Source organism: Bubalus kerabau, chromosome 18 (genome assembly GCF_029407905.1).
Source record: "Bubalus kerabau isolate K-KA32 ecotype Philippines breed swamp buffalo chromosome 18, PCC_UOA_SB_1v2, whole genome shotgun sequence".
Lineage (NCBI taxonomy): Eukaryota > Metazoa > Chordata > Mammalia > Artiodactyla > Bovidae > Bubalus > Bubalus kerabau.
Window position 1 is genome coordinate 50,857,203 of NC_073641.1, and position 23,012 is coordinate 50,880,214.

General features: G+C 34.4%; 1 protein-coding gene across 1 annotated transcript in view; it reads left to right on the forward strand.

The window, feature by feature from the left end:
• The window catches only part of CDH10 (cadherin 10), a 192,795-nt gene that overhangs the window by 158,277 nt on the left and 11,506 nt on the right, over positions 1-23,012 (forward strand). The window contains exons 6-10 of the mRNA XM_055554902.1: positions 5,547-5,734; positions 7,040-7,293; positions 12,521-12,657; positions 17,972-18,093; positions 22,690-22,798. Of these exons, the coding sequence (XP_055410877.1) occupies positions 5,547-5,734; positions 7,040-7,293; positions 12,521-12,657; positions 17,972-18,093; positions 22,690-22,798 (810 nt within the window). The remainder of the gene's footprint in view (positions 1-5,546; positions 5,735-7,039; positions 7,294-12,520; positions 12,658-17,971; positions 18,094-22,689; positions 22,799-23,012) is intronic.

The window sequence follows — 23,012 nt, forward strand, 5'->3', positions numbered from 1 at the left end:
GGTTTTGGATCCTTGACCAGAACTATACTAATGACAAGTTCAAAGCAGACAGATTTTCAGACTCTAAGCCGGTGCCTAAAACTACAGCAATCTCAAAAAAAGTCCAAACTAAAAATAAAAAGTGGGAGAACAAATTCCCAGAAACAATACTCCCAGTGAAATCTATGAGATGGTAAAATTAATGAAACAAACAAACAAACAAAAACACTTTTTTTTTCTTTTTTTCTATCTCCCTGCTAAAAGATCCATGATGCAGAAACTTTCTACCATAACCTGATAATCTCCAATTTCATCAGGACAATTTTCTATTTAATTTTTTGGAAAAAAAAAAATTGCTTCAGGGAATTTTCTGTCAGTCCACTGGTTAGGATTACATTTTCACTGCCAAGGTTGTGGGTCAGTCCCTGGGCAGGGAACTAAAATCCCACAGGCCACATGGTGTTGCCAATTATAATAATCATAATAATAATAACTTGCTCCAAAGTATTAAACTCATAGATAAAATTTTAAAATAGAAAATAAGCCACCCATTCTGTTCTTCCTCCCCATAGCTCTAATCATCACAGAAAACGATAAATTGTTACTCTTTTTAGTTCACCTAGGTTAACTGTAATTAAGTAATATTTTCTTGTTATTTTAAAAATTTTTGTAGATTTCCTTTTGACTTCTTTTCATCATTCTCGAAAATGGAGCTCAGTGGCATCTCAATCTATTCTCCCCTTAATATAACACATTTCAAAATTTCTCTATTGGTTATCTCACCAAGTTTAATTGTTATGAAATTTCTTTTATATCCACCATTTTCACCCTTCCTCTCTGCCTTTCTATCCCAATAGCATTTTCACTGAAGCAGTAAATATATCTAATAAATTTTTAACCATGTCTTAAAAAAATTCTTTATAATTTTTAAAATGCACTTTTCAAAGTATTATGCATGTAAACATAATTATTAAATTTAATACAAAGTATTAAACATGTAAAACATGTTTTACATTCAACATGTAAAAGTTGAATATTTAGTTCAAAACTGTAAACCAAAGCATACACCAGCTCTTAAAAGTCTTAGGAGAAAATAAGCCAGATATTTTATTTTCCATGGAATTATTTCCACTATTGACAAAGATCCTGTTTAGTAAAGTTGTATTTTCAGAGATGTTACAGATTTGCACTTTAGAGGTGCTATTCAAAAGTTATTAGTGAAAAAACCTGATAGCACTTAGCTTAATTCTAGCAACATTCAGAGATATAAACCTAGGTCCATCAGTATTCCCCCTTCAGCATGGGCTGGCTCATCTCTGGAGTTCAGGAAAGTCTGCTATCCCAGACAGTTCTTTTTCATTTTCTTAATTCAGATACATAGCTCTCTAGATCTTCTGTATTCCTGTTTCTTGATTTAACTTCTTGTTTTCCTGGAATATATTCTACATCAGGTTATTTTAAAAGGGCCAAAGGGAAAGAAATTTGCTGAGTCTAAAACTATCTTTATTGGGCTATCATACTTGATTAATACTGTGGCTATAGTGAATATTCAAGGTTCAAAATAACTTTATCATCAAATTTTGATGACATTGCTCAGTATCTTTCTAGGATCAGAGGTTACCTTGAAAGGTCCACTGACATTTTGATCCATGTCTTTTATTTTTCCCAACCTCACAATTATATATTAATTTTTAATCATGTGGACTTCCTTCCACTGTCCTCTAGCTCACCAGATCTGTCCTTTGTGATTTTAATTTTCTGTTTAACCCATCCATTATTTTTTAACTGCTTCAACCTTGACTACTACTAGATATTGTGTCTAGCTTCATATCAGTATAGGAAGCCACTTTTCATTCTCTAGTAAAAATCTTATAACTTTCATTCCTTAAAACATAATGAGTATATTTTAAAAATATGCTCCACCTGATGACTGTACGTTATTTGTTTTGTTGATATGATCCAGCTAAAGTGTTTTACTTGTCTTGATTTTGCTTTTGAATTTTATGTTATTGTTGCTTTTCACTGTTGTTGTTTTTTTTTCCTGCTGACTCTGCTTGTGATTCTTTCTGTGTTATTATGTATGTGGGATCGAACCCACATCTTCTGTATTGCAGGTGGATTCTAAAACCACTGAGCCACCAGGGAAGCCCTGAATTTTAAATGGAAGATATTTATTTCCATCAAGTGCCAGTAAAGACTAATAACACTTTTAAACAAAGCTGTATTTGACAATTATTTATGGTGTATACGGGTTTGCTTGTTTATGTTTTCATATAGCATGCAGTAACTATAAGAGAACATAAGTATCACTACTTTAAAGCATTACAAGGACTTTAAAAATAGCTTGCATTCACATGCAAGATACTCAAATTGTGTGTGTGTGTGTTTGAGAGAGATTATTCACACACACACAAACACATATGTAGTATTTATGGTTTTCCAAACAGAATAGTGTTGAGGTCTTGTTAACGTTTTATAAAAATAATGTCCCACTGTGTATAATTTTCTGAAATTTGCCTTTTTCCACTTAATATAATGCAACTAAGATTCATCCATATTTTTGATGTAACTATAGCTCATATTTTTCAATTTTATATTATGTTAGGATGTGTGATAATGTAACAGTTTATTTACCTATTTTCAGGCTGTTTGACATTTGGGTTCTCTTCTTCTTTTTTTTTTTTTTTAACTTTACAAACAATAATTCCATATGGCATTTCTGCAGCTATTCTTCTCAGAACATTGGTGGATTTTATTACTGATAACATTTAACTTCACATCAGAGTATCCTATTATGGGTTGAAATATGTTCCATAAAAATATAGCTTTAAGTCCTTATGTGAAAATAGGGTCTTTATAGAGGTGATCAAGTTAAAAGGAGGTATGTAAGTTTGGGGCCCTTTTCCAATATGACTGGTATCCTTAAAAAGGGGGCAATTAGAATACACAGAGGGACATGCACAGAGGGAAGACAATGTGAAATTACAGGGAAAAGATGGCCACGTTGTTGGAATGATGCATTGACAAATCAAGGAATGCCAATGATTGCTGGCAAGCACTAGAAGCTAGAAAAACCAAAGAGGGATCTTCTCTAGAGCTGTGGAGAAGAGAATGGCCCTGCCAGATACCTTGGTTTCAGAATTCTAGCTTTCAAAACTGTAAGACAATAAATTTTTATTGTTTGAAGTCACCTAGATTTTTTTAAGCTTTTTTATTTTATATTGAAGTCAGCCGATTAACAATGTTGTGCTAGCTTCAGGTGGACATCAAAGGGACTCAGCCATATACATACGTGTATCCAAAGGAAGAGACAGAGGTTGCCAGGCAAAGAGTTGTGTAGAAAATCTTTCATAAGGAAGAAAACTGCATTAAATTGAAGAGGAAAAACATATTTGAAAAACCTAAAGAAGACCAGTGTATGGAGACTATTAATTAAGGGTGAAAATGACAGGAAATAAGAATCTATGGAGGGCCAGCCTATCTATGTTTTAAGTACAAAGTGAGTTGTCAAATAATTTCAAAGCTCTGAATAACTATTGATCAAGTTATTGTTTTCAAAGGGGTGATATGGCTGCAGTGTGCACTCAGAGTATAAAAGATTTAATTGGATTTGGCCAATTATAGGACCTGACAGATGAGTTAGGTAGTTTCTCAGATATCCAATATAAGAAAAAGTACACAGTGGCTATTACGTTCAAAGAAATACAATGGAAATATGGTGGTGAGAAAATGCAAAGTCGTCCCTGTCTTGTTTAATATCCTCATGGTACATACAAATAAACAAGTAAATCACATAATACCTAGCAGTGGTAAGTGATAGGAAGAGTGATGCCTTCTCAAAAAGGTCATTTCCAGTAAAATATTAAGCTTCCGAGGGGTCATAGTTGAGTAGTCACCTGAAGAAGAAAGAGGATGAACCATCTTATTATCCAAGAATAGGTGTTTCTAGGAGTAGAAATAGCAAAGGCAAAGAGAGCCAACAAGACAGTAACCAAGGACTAAATTGAGAGTTGCTGTCAATGTTGTGTAACCAGAAATTAATGGAGAGAAAAAAATGTAGAAAAAGAATTGAAAAATACACATTAAATGACCAACTAGGGTGTGGTAGAAACTGAGTCCTAATGGTGTCTCCTAGGAAAGGACTTTTCAAACTGAGAAGTTGTTGGCCTCTGTATTAGTTTGTTAGGGCTGCCCTGCAAGGTACCACAGACTGTATGGCATTTCTCTTCTCACAGTTCTTAAAGTTGGGAGTCCAAGATCAAGGTGGTTTCTCCTGAAGTTTCTCACTGACTTGTAGATGGCCATCTTCTTCCAGGCTTCACATGGGCTTTCCTCTTGTGCCTGATGGTGTCTAAACACTTGTCATGTTAGATTAGGGCTCAACCTAACCTTCTCATTTAACCTTAATTACCTCTGTAAAGATGTTATATTCTAGTAAAGTCATATTCTGAGATCCTGAATAGGGTTTAGGAGTTCAACATATGAATTTTAAGGGCCTTTAGCCCCTCAAACACTCAACACATAAGAGAGCCATTTTCTCAGATTTGGTAAATTGTGTTATAATTATTTGAGGACAATGGGGGAAGAAGTTTATGTGAGGGAAATAGTATGTGAAAATATAGAGAGTAGGAAATTAATTTTTGGCAAGAAAGACTTTGAAAAGTCCAGTTTGGTATAAAGCTTTCCTGAAAGTTACAGAAGGAAAGACACATTAGGAAAGATATAGTCAGGCCAGAGTATGACTAGCTAAGAGGTCTGGACTGTATTATGTATATTAAGGAGAATTACTTAAGGTTTATGAGCGAGAATCTGCTCTAATCAGAAGTGTGCTTTGGGTCAATTAATCTGTCAGAAGCATGTAGTTTATGATCAGGTGCTAAAACATAAATCTCATTTAGCAGGAGAGCTGGTTCATGCTGGAAGCACGACTAGAGTCAGGGGCTTAGATAAATTCTTGTTTTGCTCTTTATGGAAGGGAGTTTGTCAGAATTTAGTGTTTTCACACTGACACTGTGAAGCACATCTTTGTATTCCCCACAGACTATCCTTTGTGTCTCCCATCACAAACAGAAGTGGGGTTCCTCCCCACTACGGCTGATCGCATGGAATTTTGTAATGTTCTGCTCTGCAGCTGCAATAAACTGAGTAGTAAATAACTGAAAACAAGAAAGGAAAAACAATTTAAAAATATGTTCACTCACTGCAATATAGAAATATTTGTGGTATATTCTGTGATTTGCGGTGATTGTATAAACACATACAGGTACATATTTGTACTCAAAGCTAATCTCTAGTTACTTATGCAAATGCAAAAGAAGACAACATACTCTTTTTAAAACCAGAATTCTTGGTATAGGTTGTTTCACTAGTAAGCACAGATCAAGCACCCTATATTTCTACTTTTTCTGTCCCCAAACTATATATTATACATATTGTATGTATTCAACTTATTAGTAAACATCTAATGTAAAGTTTAAGATTTATAATATTTTCTCATACACATTTTACCTTTAAATATTCTATCGAGGAAATCTCACTCTCTCTCTTCTTTTCTGTAATCTGTACAGACACCATCCATCTTCGAGTTCTTGAATCCTCCCCAGTTGGCACAGCCATTGGAAGCGTAAAAGCGACTGATGCTGACACTGGGAAAAATGCTGAAGTAGAATACCGAATTATTGATGGTGATGGGACTGATATGTTTGACATTATAACTGAGAAGGACACACAGGAGGGCATCATCACTGTGAAAAAGGTGCAGAACAGCCGTGGAAATAATCATCTGTTTAGAAAGTAGATATTTTGCTATGTGTTATCCACTCAAGCATTGTCCATTAAGAAATATCCCTATCATGTTCCAGTGTAAATGCATAAGTATGAGGGACATAAAGCCAAAGATCACCTTGGACGTTCTGACCCAGTGCTTTTGTTAATTAAAACATGAAACCTGAGATTTTACAAAATTTAAAAGGCAAGGTAATATATGTGTGATTGTATTTCTGAGTCACATTAATTAAAGCCCCTTATTAACATTGTTTCCTTAAAAATAGCTAATAGCTAATAATAGCAATATATCATCACAGTTGGAGGCATAAAAAGTAACATGCCATCTATCCAGATGTATGAAGCAATAATTAGAGTTGCTAATGAAAAGAGACAGCATGGATTGGAAGATAATTTCATTGTTCACATTTTCCCTTCTGCTACATAAATTAAGCTTTTCTGCTCACATATGCTCAGTGATACAATTTAAAGGTAACTAGTTTTTTATTGCAGCATCAGTACCATCATTATAAGAAAAAGTAAGGCCCAGTAGAATTTAGGTCCTAATAAAATGTCCTGCATACTATTTGCATAAAGTAACCACTAGTTAATCACAAAACTCTCCTCAGGTTCTATTACGAAGTTCAAAGTAGGCAAAGACAATGACCAGCAAAGGAGGGGCCAACTTGATACTTAAGTTTCTTTTTGTTTCGTAATGTAACCTAATTACCAATTACTATCAGAATTTTTCTCTTTACCTAAGGTTGTTATTTTCAGTGTTTCACATAACTGCTGAAAGGTTTTGTATTAGTCTTCAAACTTTCATCAAATTTAGGTACTACCGTGGGCCTGTTAAACAGAATGGAAATATCACAGCAAATACTTTAAAAGATTACTGAATTTTTTGCTTTGAAAAATTTAGCTGTAGCCAGCAACTCAGCACACACACATATACACACAAACACACACACAATCCACCAACCCATGTTTTATAATGGGTTGCCAGCATATAAGATAGATATTAATCTCCATTTCAGTTTTTCTAAGATTTAGATTCTCATTTTCCTATGTTCTGATGTGCTACATTTCAAGTACATGAAAATAAAACTGAATTCCACCCAATATATAAAAGTAGTTTCATTTTATATTTTTATTACTTTAATTATTTACAGTTAACGAACAACTTGACAGAACTCAATTAGGCTTTAACAGTCATACTGTAACTTGGAAAGGACATATGATTCAATTGCCTTCTATCTAATTTGATGATTTATTTACTTATTTATTCTTAATACAGCCACTTGACTATGAGAGCCGAAGACTTTATACTCTGAAGGTTGAAGCAGAAAATACCCATGTGGATCCACGTTTTTATTACCTAGGACCTTTTAAAGATACAACAATTGTGAAAATCTCGATTGAAGATGTGGATGAACCCCCTGTTTTCAGCAGATCCTCCTATCTGTTTGAGGTTCATGAAGATATTGAAGTGGGTACAATCATTGGTACTGTAATGGCAAGAGACCCAGATTCTACTTCTAGCCCTGTTAGGTAAGTATGCTTATGCTTACAATGAAAAGAAAGGGAATTGAAGTAAATGGAGAGATGATGAAATTTTATTTAAAGCACTAAATGCATTGAAATTGTGCATACATTTGCTGAGTACACGTATTTAAAATAAATTGTTTATGTTCTGGGGCAGGGTAGGCATAAGGTTCACAGTTTGCTTCAGTTTTAATCATGCCAGTTACTGAAAACTGGCTTGCATCATCTTCCTATCTCTTTAAGGTATTTATTGTTGTGACTGATGCCTGATTCAGGTAAAGGAGATGTTTTTCAGCTGTGCATTTGCAGTGTAACCAAATCGATTTATTTGTAAATTTGCAGTGTTACAAATTTGCAGTGTAACCAAATCGATTTATTTATTTTCGGGTTCTTAAATAAAATGTGAGGTTGAGAGAAGTTTTAATAATTAAAACGAATATAATCATAACAATGTCATAAGGCACTATGATTTTAGAAACTCTTCTTTATTCCTACTGGGAAAGGGGAAAGTTTTTCGTTGTTCTTTTGGTTATATCAGACAATTTAGAACATTCTAGAAAGATCAGAGTCATTTCAAATTTTTCTTTTGCTTTGTTTTCTTATGGCCCCTAAAAACATATAAGATGTGATAAATACATACAAATGAGAAGGACAAAGTTTTCGTTGACATTTGTTCTCTCATTTTTAAAAATGTACCAAGTACCTATATATACAATATTCAGCATCAAAATGACTACTCACTTTAAGCTGTTAGTTCATCAGTTGTTTTAGATTTCATTTGCTTCCTTAATCCTGAGAAGACTGGTTTTGCTTACTCTTTTTATAATGTGGGCCAGTCAAGAAGTTCAAATGGTTGTACAGTTTCCAAGTACATACCTCTCTGACTCCTAACTATGCAGTAACAGAATTCTGGGAATATCTGATTTTATGTGCCATGTGACTCTAGCTCAAAGTTTAAATTCTCCAAGTCTTGTCATATCTTAAGTGCAGTCATTCATATATATATATATATATATATATATATATATATATATAATTTATATAATTTTACCTAAACATTTTCTTATAGTCACATACAGCATGACAGGTTACATATTGGCAGCCAAAACTTGCATATGGTACTCAAGTATAGCTCCCACCTGCCAGCATGACTTTCTCATAAATGTCTTTTCTCCCATACATTTGTCTTCACTAAAATTGCTGCATTCCTTAGATTTTTTTCAAGATTTTTTTGTCATTTATTTGGTAAACATTTATTGAATATACACTTTTATTTTTTCCCTATTAAATACAAGCTTTCCCTTGACATAGCTCCTAACTGACTTTAACAGCCTGTGTTCTGTGCTTCTAGTTTTCAAAGAGCCTTTTTAAAATAAAAAATAATATTTTTTAAAAGTTCAGTTTGTTGCTGTTGCTGCTAAGTCGCTTCAGTCGTGTCCGACTCTGTGCGACCCCATAGACAGAAGCCCACCAGGCTCCCCCGCCCCTGGGATTCTCCAGGCAAGAACACTGGAGTGGGTTGCCATTTCCTTCTCCAATGCATGAAAGTGAAAAGTGAAAAGGAAGTTGCTCAGTCGTGTCTGACTCTTAGCGACCCCATGGACTACAGCCTACCAGGCTCCTCCATCCATGGGATTTTCCAGGCAAGAGTACTGGAGTGGGGTGCCATTGCCTAAAAAAAAAATTAAATAAATAAATAAAAAATAAAAGTTCAGTTTACATCTAGTGACATTATAAAGTGATGATATAAAGATCTATTTCCACTTAATGAAATAGATTCTGACTGCATGGACTGTAGCCTGCCAGGTTCCTCTGTCCAAGGGATTCTCCAAGCAAGAATACTGGAATGGGTTGCTATTTCCTTTTCCCAGGTATCTTCCGAACCCAGGGATCAAACCCACATCTGTTACATCTCCTGAATTAAGAGGTGAGATTTTTGCCACTAGCACCATCTGGGAAGCCCCATCTTATAGACTAATGGTTATTATATGTTAAAATATGTCTGTGGATTCTTTTTTAATTAAATTTTTCATCAGGATGCAAATCTATGGACCAGGAGAAAAAAATCCATTTATATCTACTAAGCAACAGAATTAATGACTTCATTGCTTGTTAATGACAGAGTCTAGCCATGTTCTTTGTTATATATTTGAATTTATACTAACAAGGCAGAAAATGAACATGAATTTTTTGGATGTTAATCTTGATATACCATGGAGATTTATATATACATATATATGTATATATAATCAAAGAAATAAAGTAATTTTACTAAACCAATGCATTTAGAGATGGATAACCCTCTCTAGTACTCTTGCCTGGAAAATCCCATGGGGAGAGGAGCCTGGTAGGCTGCAGTCCAGGGGGTCCCTAAGAGTCGGACATGACTGAGCAACTTCACTTTCACTTTTCACTTTCATGCCTTGGAGAAGGAAATGGCAACCCACTCCAGTGTTCTTGTCTGGAGAATCCCAGGGTCGGCAGAGCCTGGTGGGCTGCTGTCTATGGGATCACACAGAGTCAGACACGACTGAAGCAACTTAGCAACAGCAGCAGTAGCAGCAGCAGCAGCAGCATGGGGCTTCCAAGGTGGCACTAGTGGTAAAGAACCTGCCTGCCAATACAGGAGGCATAAGAGACCCGGGTTTGATCCCTGGGTTGGGAAGATCCCCTGGAGTAGGAAACGGAAACCCACTCCAGTATTCTTGCCTGGAAAATTTCATGGACAGATGAGCCAAAGGGCTACAGTTTATGGGGTCATAAAGAGTCGGACACTACTGAATGTGCGCGCGCGCGCACACACACACACACACACACACAATAGGATAATACTGGTCATATTATACACTGTCCATATCATATATCATTGATGCTAATGCAATAATCAAAAGGATTTACCTAAAATATGTCTTCTGGAACTGATTTCTAAAGTGAAAATGTTAGATAATACATAGAATTTATCAATAGAGAATTTAAAAATATACAGTTGACCCTTGATCAACTTGGGAATTAGGGGTGTAGATATCCCCTGCCCCCGTGAAGTCAAAAATCTGAGTATAACTTCATAGCTGGCCCTCTGCATCTATGGCTCTGCATCTGAAGAGTCAACCTCAGATTTATTTATTTTAATAAATGCATACTCTAATTTATATTTATAGTAAAAATGGACCCATAGAATTCAAACCTATGTTGTGCAAGAGTCAGCAATAATTACGTCAACTGTGGAAAAGAACTAGGATTTCTCTGTATCTTCCAGATAATTTCACATAATCATTTAAATTTATCATTGTTTTCTAAACTGAACTACCAAAAAAAAAAAAATACAAAACACATATAAAATGGCTTTGGCAAAGAATATGATTTGATTTACAAGCTTCAATTTCCTGCCATAATTCTATAGAAATAAGGATATTTATTACTTGCCAAAATGCCAAAGGAGTCATTATTTCTTGTATTCAACAAATATTTGTGGGTGACCATATCAGTTACTAATATGTTTCTCAAGAAATTCTCAGTTTGTTAAGAAAGTAGATTCAGTGTGAGAAGTAATATTCATTGAGTATGTACTAGACACTAAGTATGATGCTTGCTGTTTTCATGTTTGACTTCCTGTTTGAGATGTGAGATGAACTCCTAATACAATATGGTAAATGGCAAGGTGCTTTAGGATGGAAGGGGACAGATAGCTTCTACTTCAGGTAATAACGGAATACTCCAAGGAGGAGGTAAAATTTATGTTGGACTTTTCAATAGTGTAAAAATTTTGTCAACTTGAAATGTAATTTATGAATTATTTTAGATACAATATTTTTCTTTATTTGTGAATGGCTAAAACATGTAGTTTGAATAGAAAACTAAATTCATGTTATGTTGTTAGAAACGGATGGGGTTTTTATTAAGGAAACTTGTAAATTACTAGACTATTCCACTTAGAACAGACTTAAAATAAAAATCTAAAATAAGCCATCTTCAAACATAAAATCACATTAACTGTATTGGTATGTTAAATTATTTTTCTAATGCAATTTATTCAAAATCCAGCATAAAGATCATATATTTCAACTGCTTTTTGGAAACATTATACACGTTTGGAACAGGAAAAGAATAAAAAGAGTTTATGGCACTTTCAAAATGATTTTGTATTATTTCTTGTAAAATGTAATTTAAAATACTATTTCATACATTTTCATTAAATAAATGACCATTGTGGCTTAGGAAAATATGTGCCATAACATATTACTCCTAGTTTTGTCATGTCTATCTTGCTTTATTTTTAAAATGTTTTAATAGGGAACATTAAAGATAACTTGGGGGATTATGCTTGCTACCTCCAGAATTTCAAGATATTCATAAACCACGAGGAGTGTGAAGTGGCAGGAACCACCAATGAGAGTTACTCTTTTAAACCTTGATTGACAATCTCCAAAATAATGGGATTTATACCAACTACATCATCCTAATGGATAAACCTGTTGTTAGGCTTTGGAATAACACTCAACACTATGCCTTTAATCAATTTGCAGAATAGTTGTCTTTTAAATACATACACTAAGATTTTATTTGATAAAATATCTAGAATCTCCTATCCCAAATATTTTTACTCAAAATATTTCTGGTTAAAATGTATACATTTTATAGTGACACATGTAGGTAAGAAACTGAGGCAAACCAGGTGTTATATTGAAACTTTGAAACTTTGGAACACTGTCATAAATTGATGACCTACTACTCTGAGGAAACTAACATCTCCAATATTCTTACTCCAAAACTTTGCTTCTGGGAATGATCTTTTGTATTTGACCCATGTAATAATTCTCTAATAGGATTAACAATCATTAGGTAAATTCAATTGGTAGGGTAAAACTTGTCATTCTAAGCTTTGTGGAAAAAATACATCAGGGCCAGTTAAATATGCAATACATAATGACTTAATAACATAAAACATTGAGAACACCAACATTTAAATGCACAGTAAAAGTCAATTCAGCCTTAGGAAGAGGTTTTGGGGAGATTGTAGAGGGTCAATGTGTGTAAGTGTATGTATGTGTGTCTGTGTGTGTATGTATGTATGTGTGTATGATAAATCCATGACACAGTCTGCATTCTGGATCAGTACTTTGCACTTTCCTAAAATTATTAAATATCACTATATGTGTGTCTCTGCATTTCACCATTTTCTCTTGCAAGCCATCAATAATACTGCCATGTATTTTTCTCTGCCTTCTATGTTCAGATTTTCCTTGGATCGCCACACTGACCTTGACAGGATCTTTAACATACATTCTGGAAATGGATCCCTTTATACATCAAAGCCACTTGACCGTGAACTATCTCAGTGGCACAATCTTACTGTTATAGCTGCTGAAATCAGTAAGATGAATTTTATGTGTATCATATTTAGCATAATTTTAGGTTTTATTTTATATTAAGAATAATTCCATCTCATTGCACAAATGAATTGTAATTTTAATCTAAGGTTTGAAAGGCTCCTTAACACCTATAATTTTTTTTAATAGTTTCTATATATACTGAGAAATAACTGTGGGCATCCACAGATCTACATTTAGTATTAACTAATAAAAATGATCTAGAATTAGAAACTAAAGATATTCTCTTTGGGAGAAAGGGAAATGCATTAAATTCATCACATGGACACAATGAATTAAAATTTATGCTGAAATGCTGGAAGTCCATTTTTTAACATTAAACACAGAGATAGATATGATTACTTCTTTTTAACAGGTGAAGAAACAAAGGTATCCATAATAATAGCTAACATTAAGCACTCTAAACAGGTATTCTAAGAAATTTAAATCAGTTTTTTCTTCCTAATATTTGTATTGACCTTATTTAACAAAGTATGAAGTAAGACTCCAGGGATTTTAGTAACTTATCCAAAGTCACAATGCCAGAAGTAATAAAACTGGGATTTGCAACTAGTCATTCTGTTTTTAGATCTAATACTTAATTCTATACTTAATTTATAAAAGTTCACCCAACTAGTATCAGACAGAGCCAGCATTCAAAGTCATGCGTGCATGCTAAGTCACTGCAGCTGTGTCCAGCTCTCTGTGACCTTATGGACTGTTGCCCACCAGGCTCCTCTGTCCATGGGACGCTCCAGGCAAGAATACTGGAGTGGGTTGCTATGCTCTTCTCCAGGGGATCCTGACAGCACAGGAACAGAGCCCGTGCATCTCTTGTGTTCCTTGCACTGGCAGACAGGTTCTTAACTCTAGCACCACCTAGGAGGCCCATTCAAAGTCTTATTTGTCTCCAATTGCAAATGTTCTTACCCATATACAGGACTGGGATACTTAATCTTTAGAGCTCACTGTAAAATGAAAATCTCAGGCCTCATGTTAAAATATGATGAAGAAATTTAAGATGGCAACAGCAGAGCATTAAATAAAAGTGGGGCCTTCTGAATGTGAGGCCCTGCTCCATTGCACTTGCCCCTGAAGCAAGCCCTGTCCACACATGCAAACGTGTTCATGGTTTCTGATTCCTGTATTATGATATGTGCATGGAATACAGCAACTCTGTCTTACATAGAAGCATTAATGAGGGACTAAATCATGGGGTTTAAAAAAAAAGACCATACATTTCAGATCTGAAAAAGTAAGCTGAATCCACAAATACATATCAAGGTCAAGTTATTTGAAGTAATCATCCCAAGATTTGGAAGGCAGGGCACTGGATTTGAAATATCAAGCTCCAGAAGGATGGATCTGGGGTAGGCTGATTTTCAGCAATGAACTTAATGCCGCAAGAGAAAGTACTAGACTTAATTTTTTTCTTACATCTGGCTCTGAAATATAGATGAATTCTACCATCCAAACGATCCAGTTTTTCCATAATGAAATATAAATGGCTGTACCTCTCAGAGTGAACTGAAGAATTTTTGAGGTTTTCTTAAGGAAAGATTTTATTTCTGTATCTGTATCCATATCACAATGTTAAATATGCCTGACAGGATCCAGTCTCATTATTCCAAAATCACGATTGTTTGTGCTCTCTGCTCTAGTCAAGCCCCTTATTCAAGCCTAATGAGCTAGGAATTGCATTTTCCGTTTCAGATACTTTGAGAAATTTAACTTCTAAAGCTAGTTGAAATAATTACAATTCTGTAAAAAGCTAAGTCAATTATGTTCTTCGTTTTAAGAACTAAACCTACTTTCTGCCCTTAAATAAAACCAGTCTATGTAGTAACTGCTGGAAATGCCTACCTGCCAAACCACACACAGTGAGGGGCCCATCACACTGTTCCGATTATTAAATGGAATGAGGGTGAGAGGGAAAACAGCATATAGGACATGGTTTTTGCTAGATTTTGAACACTGGTAAGTGTGCCATTCATCCAGAACAGTGCAGAATGACCTAAAAATGTACATCTTATCAATGTTTTTCCAGATCCTGCCTCTAACAGTTTAATTCTACATTCCTTAGCAGTGTATCATATCATATGGCAAGTTCTATTCTAGGCAGTCATTTAGTGCATTATACTATGGAGTAATTTATTCTTCTTGGGGAAAAAAATTAAATGCCATGTGGAGAATATAAAATCTAAAACTAAGGTCACCATCAGGGATTGTAAAACACAGGGTTGTAGAAATCAATGAGTTCCTATAACCATATCTGAGAATTAAACTATAAGCATTGCAATACATTCTGAGAACAGCAGAGCAAAGTTTCTGACTAAGGGCTCCATTTTCCATACCTGCTTCCTTATTAGTGGAAACTCTTGCCCTAAGGAGGTACAAAAGGTACTTCTTTCTAAAGCCTGGGATTTCTAGATGGCGATTTATATTTTCTTCTTCCTGGAGGTATAGAAAAGCCTGTGACTATGTGGCATGGTTTTACCTTAGGACATAGATTTTAAGATCCTAGATTGCTCACAAGTTCTCGGTACACTAGAGTTTGCCGGACGGCCGAGAGGCTCAGGTGGTAAAAATAAGCCAGCTCCTATTCAGTATGATGCTTCCTGGGAAGGCTTTATATTTTTATTTATACATAAGCTGCCACATCTGCCAGTAAAAAGATTAGTGTAAGCACTGTTTTTTTTTTTTTTTTTTTTTGAATAGATGACTCCAGGCCTGATGCTTTACAAAGCATGTTTATCCCTGTGGATTTAGCTTTTGATTTGAAGAGCCTTGAGTTATGTGTAAAGAGGCTGGAGAATCTGTATTGTGTTAGGGAAGGGACTGACAGTGCAGTTTTTTTAGATGTGAAACTTTTCTGTCTTTCTTGGCTTCTGTGGCACAGTTAGAAAGTGAATTGCTACCAACAAAAGAGTTATTTTTATGTCAAGACTTTGTATTGAAAGAAAACATTTTGCTTATGTCCACTAACTATAAAAAGTAGGTTAAAGAGCACATTCTAGAAAATATGAATCATACCTCCCCACTCTTCCCCATAGCAACAAGTAACTCTGGGTAGTTGAGGATTCATTTATAGGTGAATCACTATGCCTCTGGGTATTAGCAAATGGTTTAGGAATAAGAGAGGTAGAAAAATAGTGGAAAAAATAGCATTTTTCTCTTTTTTCTCTTCTCTCCATTTTCCCCCAAAAGTACTCCTCCTGAGACCCACAGGAACTGTAAGAAAACTAGTTGAAGTATTTTTATTGTGTAGATGCTTTGTATGGAGAAAGATAGATTAAGCTTTTAAACAATGTAAGGAAATTAAGAGCATATGACAGTGATAATGAAGACAATCTTAATAACATTAGTCAATGTGTATTGAGAGTGAAAGTCACTCAGTCGTGTCCAACTCTTTGCAACCCCATGGACTATACAATCCATGGAATTCTCCAGGCCAGAATACTGGAATCTGTAGCTGTTCCCTTCTCTAGGGGATCTTCCCAACCCCGGAATCAACCCGGGGTGTCTTGCATAGCAGGCAGATTCTTTACCAACTGAGCTGTCAAGGAAGCCCCTGATAACAACGTGTATTAGTGTTGAGTGTTTACCAACAAACTGATACTTTGATAAGAAATTTTCTTGTATTCACTCACCTAGTTATTCAAATAACTTCATAAGATCAGAAGTTCTATTTTGATTCATGTTGAGTAAACTGAGGCATTAGAGAAAGAGTGTAAACTGGACAAAGTTAAACACTGAATGAATGGTGAACCTGGGAATCAAGCCTGACTCCAGAGTCTAAACTCTAATAACCACCTGACATACTAAGAAGTGAAAACATGTAGCAGTAGATGGGCAAATATGAAATTAGAACCTGAGAGCTGAATATTTTGGGGTTAAGAAGGTTGAAGGAGGACTGAACAATAGTGTTAAAGAAGGGAAGTGTTTTAAATCTTCTCTTGAAAAGAGGAAAGAAAGGTAAATCCATTTCAAATGGATTTAGAATACTGTCTGCCTCCCTGCCAAACAATTAGTTTGAGATGTTACTTTTTGAAACTGCTGATTTCATTATTTTAGTTACATTATAATTATATGAAGAAAAGGAAGGAGAAATAAATTATTTTGTGTCGTGAGGTACTCCGTGTTTGTACCTGAGAAGATTGTTTTAACCCTTGTATCTGAAAACTATTTAGATAAAATTAGAAATTCAAATAAATTTCACAAAGGGAAAATCATTATTCATAACCCATGTAGATAGAGGCCATTTAATAAGATGGTTACTATCCCCCAGCTCACCTACTTTTTGTTTGCTTTGCTTTATTTTTTAGCTAATTACTCCTTTCTTATTTTATATTGATCTTGAGTTTGATTTTGCCAGAGTTCACAAAGAACTTGGACTATATCCAGAGACAGATTTTGAGATCATGAAGGCTGATGACTATAATCTTAATTTAAGATGCCCAAACACTCAGGATATCAGTGCAAGTTCCTGGAAAAATCCTTAGAGGGGAAAATACAGTTATGATTAATATGAGTTTGTTACCCAAGGATAAGCTAAACAGACATGTTTTAAAATTACATTTTAAAATTTACAAAAAATGCATGTTTTTATGTGAAAACTTTGATGATCTTGATTTTGGCAAAAAAAATAAGGATTATTATACTACATGTAACTATTGAACTAATATTGTTATACAAATTTGAGCTTATATTGATGAAATGGTACAATTAACAATTTTATTAATGAAACATTTAAAATCTTGTGTTTTGTTATAAATTTCCATTCAATTTGATAGTAGGTATATAGTAAAATTTCCAAAAGGATAGTTGACTGTAGTTGTTGAAATATATTTTAGTGATAAATGTAGTCAGAAGGGTAGGTTGTAATTAACAACTACCACATAGAAGATGACCTCAGGCGAATTACTGATTTATCTAATACTACTCTTTATCCAAAAAAAAAAAGGTATAAATTAAGAAATCTAATGATCTATAATAAAGATTTAATAAATATTTGTTCTTATATTGTACATTTGGAGAGTGAAGACACAAATATTACATGAAATCAATTACACTGGATCGTGCTTTTAAAAAGATTTTTCAAAATATTAATAGTACTCTTGAGCCCAATAATAGCTGAATTCATGACTACTTAATTAGGCTCTCTAGTAATTTTCTTTATTGCATTTGTTCATTACAATAATAGAATTAAGTAGATGCTTATTTGAACATGAGCACTTAATATCTACAAGATGCTTATATAAAATAAATCTGGTGTACAAATGTATCTTCCTAAACAAACTTTTCCTCTCCTTTTTCAGACAATCCCAAAGAGATGACTCGAGTGGCTGTTTTTGTGAGAATTTTGGATGTTAATGACAATGCCCCACAATTTGCTGTGTTCTATGACACTTTTGTCTGTGAAAATGCCAGACCAGGACAGGTAAGCACCCATAGGATTTAAAAGCATAGGAAGATTTTTAACGGGCACTTCAAATATTTTTCTTTTCCTAATCTTTAGAAGAATGAGCAGAGATAAAATCATTCATTGAAAGTCCCAGAAATATAATTAGAACAAACAAATAGCAAAGCCAAGTTAGTTAGTGAGTATTAGTCACTCAGTTGTGTCCTACTCTTTGAGACACCATGGACTGCAGCCCTCCAGGCTTATCTATCCATTGAATTCTCCAGGCAAGAATACTGGAGTGAATAGCCATTCCTGTCTCCAGGGGATCTTCCTGACCCAGGAATCGAACCTGAGTCTCCTGCATTGCAGGCAGATATGAAATAGTAGCTGCAAAACTTAAGGTGTAAGAGGAAATAACTTTTTAACTTTCAAAAACAAAGACAAATGTATAAACAAAAGGGGAAAGAAATGCTGATGTGTCATTAGATAAATATTTATAACTGCTTGCAAGACAGGAAATGAAAGTTGGGGAAAACACAAATACCTGAGATCATCAAAACATTCCATCACTATTCCAACATATGCAAATACAATTTTGAAGCAGGGCAAAAGAACTCGCTCCTAAGGCTTAGACTTGTGTTTCATCATTACAGCAACACATAAAGTCCTTAATGACTTGGTTTTCATCCTTTAGAACATTCTTCCTATACCAGCTTTGTTTATAACTCTTCGAATCTTTTCCTCAGTGGGCTCATTCTGTTGTTTGAAAAGCGCCAGCCTGTATGGTTGAAAGAAATGCTCTTAATTGGTTTGAGTGCCGTTTTCACAGAAGGGAGCTGCATGTTATAAATAATAATTGGAAATCAAACGTGTTTTATTAAAGAAAAAGAAGCCATTACGAAACTGTATTGTGTTTAGACTTCGTTTGATGCTCTTTATAAACATCAATGTCATTGTTACATTTTTATGCAAATTATATTGTGAAATAAATTCTTCCTTCGGAAGATTCTAACAGGAATTCAATAGCCTGTCTATTGTCTGAAATGGTAAAATTGCTGCAATTGGATTCTTTTTTTTTAGTTGAAAATGTTATGGAAATGTTTAATTTGGAATATTTAAAGGACTTAGCTACTTCCGACCTACTTCTTCATGAAACAGTGCGCCCTAAAAATACCATTCCAAATAGTTCTGTGCTTGGCAGGCTCAGCATGATATAAGTTGAAGCCTTTTCTGTAGGAGATGAATTACCCACTTTGAAACTGCTGCATACATTGCTCCCTCTATGGTTATTCTATTTGATTTTCAAGAGCTATCTTTTCAGAGCATTTGAGTCATTATAAATATTCACTCCCAAATGTATTCAAAATACACAAAATAAGGGATTGTGTTTGTTTATTTTCCTTATGCCTTTTTTCTTTTTTTGAACCTATATCTAGCTCAGTAATTTTATATTCTTTGAACTTTTAAAAACAAATTGGTATATTGAGGGAAAATAATCAAATCAAAGATGATGTTAATTTTAAAAAGTCGTATATTTTGACAAACCTGACAGGAAGAATATGATTATTAATTTTTGTCTAATTGGCTGCATGTGCAAACCCCTCCCATATTAGTTACTTTTAATAAAACCAGCTTGTTAGATGTCATTTTGGTCTCATAGGCAGAAACATGTTTGCTTGAACTAAACTCACTGATGGAATTCTAGGTTACATCATCCTAGCAGGCAAAATCAAAATAGTTATTTGATAAAGTCTTTCCTTACTGAACCTTTCTTGAAATTAATTTGTTAAGTCTGTCTTCCCTCCTTCCAGGGAAGTAGGAGCTTTGGGGGACTTCTGGATTTGCTTTAGTTATTTATATAGTAGTTCAGTCCACCCAGAACTTCTCTAAATTATGTGCTCTTTAAGAGCAGCATTTAATCAATATGGAACATAATTCCATTCATTTGGGGGTGTGGACATAGTGAGAGTATGTTTTGTGTGCTAAGTTGCTCAGTCATGTCTGACTCTTTGCGGTCTCATGGACTGTAGCCTCCAGGCTCCTCTGTTCATGGAATTTTCCAGGTAAGAATACTGGAGTGGGTTACCACTTCCTACTCCAGGGGATCTTTCCTAAACAGGGTTCAAATCCACATCTCTTGCATTGGCAAGTGGATTCTTTATCACCCGCGTCACCTGGGACGCCCCAATGAAACAGAAATAAAGCTAAGTGCCACCCCTCCTCCTTTCTTGGGGCTTCCCAGATGGTGCTAGTGCTAAAGAACCAACCTGTCAATGAAGGAAACATAAGAGACACGGGTTCAGTCCCTGATCTCTGGGTAGGGAAGATTCCCTGGGAGAAAGAAATGGCAACCCACTTCATTATTCTTGCCTGAAGAATCCCAAGGGCAGAGGAACCTGGCAGGCTACAGTCCAAAGGGCTGCACAGAGTCAGACACAACAGAAGTGATTTAGCACGCACCACACTCTTTTCTTGTCTATTCTCCGTCTAAAGGGTAGAAGACTTTCCCCCTGGAAAAAGGATGTAATTTACATGTATGAATAGTCCCTTCTTATGCTTGAACAATTAAAGGCAAAAGGAGAAGAGGGCAGCAGAGGATGAGATGGTTGGATAGCATCACAGATTCAATGGCCATGAACTTGGGCAAACTCCAGGAGATAGTGAGAGACAGAGAGGTCTGGTGTGCTGCAGTGCATGAGTTCGCAGAGTCAGACACAACTTAGTGACTGGACAACAACAATTATTGAATGAGGCAACCAGACTCCTAATTTTTCCATTTCACAGTCAGAGGACCTTGGGAAAGGGCAGAAGAGAGGACTGGCTATTTCTCTTTCTTCCATTTTCTCTCAGGCATGCCTTACTCTTTTAGTAAATAAAATATATTTTAATAATATTTAATATCATTGACTCAATAACATTAGTTTGAGCAAACTCTGAAGGATTGTATTAACTGCTTTATATATGTACCATCTTTTGTTTTTTATTAAATGGATAAGTCATTAGCCATAAATTCTTGCTTTATTTAATCTTAAATTACCACTAAAAAATCATAAAATGATGTTATATTTTTAAAGAAATATTTTGAATTATTTCAAGTTTTATTTTTCTGCTGCTGCTGCTGCTAAGTAGCTTCAGTCGTGTCTGACTCTCTGCAACCCCATAGACGGCAGCCCACCAGGCTCCCCCATCCCTGGGATTCTCCAGGCAAGAACACTGGAGTGGGTTGCCATTTCCCTCTCCAATGCATGAAAGTGAAAAGTGAAAGTGAAGTCGCTCAGTCGTGTCCGACTTCCAGCAACCCCATGGACTGCAGCCCACCAGGCCCCTCCGTCCATGGGATTTTCCAGGCAAGAGTACTGGAGTGGGTTGCCATTTTTCTGCTACTTATTTCTAAATGATAAATATTTCTCTTTGTTTGGTCCAGTTATATTTCTTGCATCACTTTGAAGTAAATAATTAGGGAATACTTCCATTTTTATTTTTATAGAACAGTATAAGAGAAAAAATAATTTAATATGGAATAGTTAAAATAATTTATTTTTATAATTATTTTAGTTTTAAACTTCATTTCAGTTCACTCAGTCATGTCCGACTCTTTGAGACCCCATGGACTGCAGCACACCAGGCTTTCCTGTCCATCCACCAACTCCCAGAGATTGAGTCCCTTTTTAATCAACAAAACACCAGTAACAAACATTTCCATCAAATATCCATGTAATATTAAATTAAGTTAATGCAGTAAAAAGTATATTCCTTTAAGAATAAATTTGACCATTTATATAGGCATTGACATATTTAACAACTTTGAAGCCTTCTTGAAAAACATGCAAAAACACATAAAATGTTATTATACATATAAGTTGAAGAAAAATTGATATATATGCAACAATATATAGCTGTTATATATGTATAATATTAATTATTATACAATATGTTCAAAGTAGTGATATGATCATTGTATAAGGTGTTATATTTTCTTTGTTACTAGTCTCTGATATTCTCTTATCCTAAAATAAATCAGAGCTAACCCTTATAAAATAACCATTCTCCATAGTATGTATATGTTGAATTAAAAAATATATAATTCTATTGAGAGTGCAAATGAATGATTACTCTAAAATATATAATGTTTTTCTTTCCTTTATAAAGTTATGCATAATGATTCTATAAAATTTCCACATTCTTTGAATAGTTTTCACTTTATTTTTGATGAAGAAGGAAGCTATAATTATAACTTTCTAAATTTTCCTACATTAAATAACTCCTCTAGATAAATGTTTAAACATATATGAAATACCTATTTATCTCAAATGTTATATCTAAATTCTTAAAACTATAAAGAATACTATGTTATTGCTCATTATTTTAATTAAAAAATGGATAGTATTTAGGAGAAATTGACAGTGAGAAAAAAGAGACAGAAACAAAATCGAGAGAGTGAGAGTGTTGCTGTTGTGTAATAAAAGTATAGAATAACTGAAATAAAGGTGCATGCTTATAAGGAAGAAAAATGTTTTTAAAGAAAAATGTCTTTAAAAAATGTTGGACAAATTGGATACTAAAAATTAAATATTATAAAGAAGATTCTAGCCGTGGAAGCTTGATAAATGTACATTTTTTTCTCTTCTGCAGCTAATACAGACTATAAGTGCAGTAGACAAAGATGATCCTTTAGGCGGACAGAAATTTTTCTTCAGTTTAGCTGCTGTCAATCCAAACTTCACAGTACAAGACAACGAAGGTAAATTTTGTAATGGTTCATTATGATTTAAGGTGACTTAACAAGAAATTTTCTCCAAGTTAACAGCTACATATACATAATATATTAATTTATAGATCTGTTTGCAAAGGTTTGTTTTCATTAGATTTTTAATAAGATATTTTGGTAATTTCTTACGTAACAGAGTTTACATTGTTGAATTTTAAATAATAAAATACATGAAAGAAGACAGTAT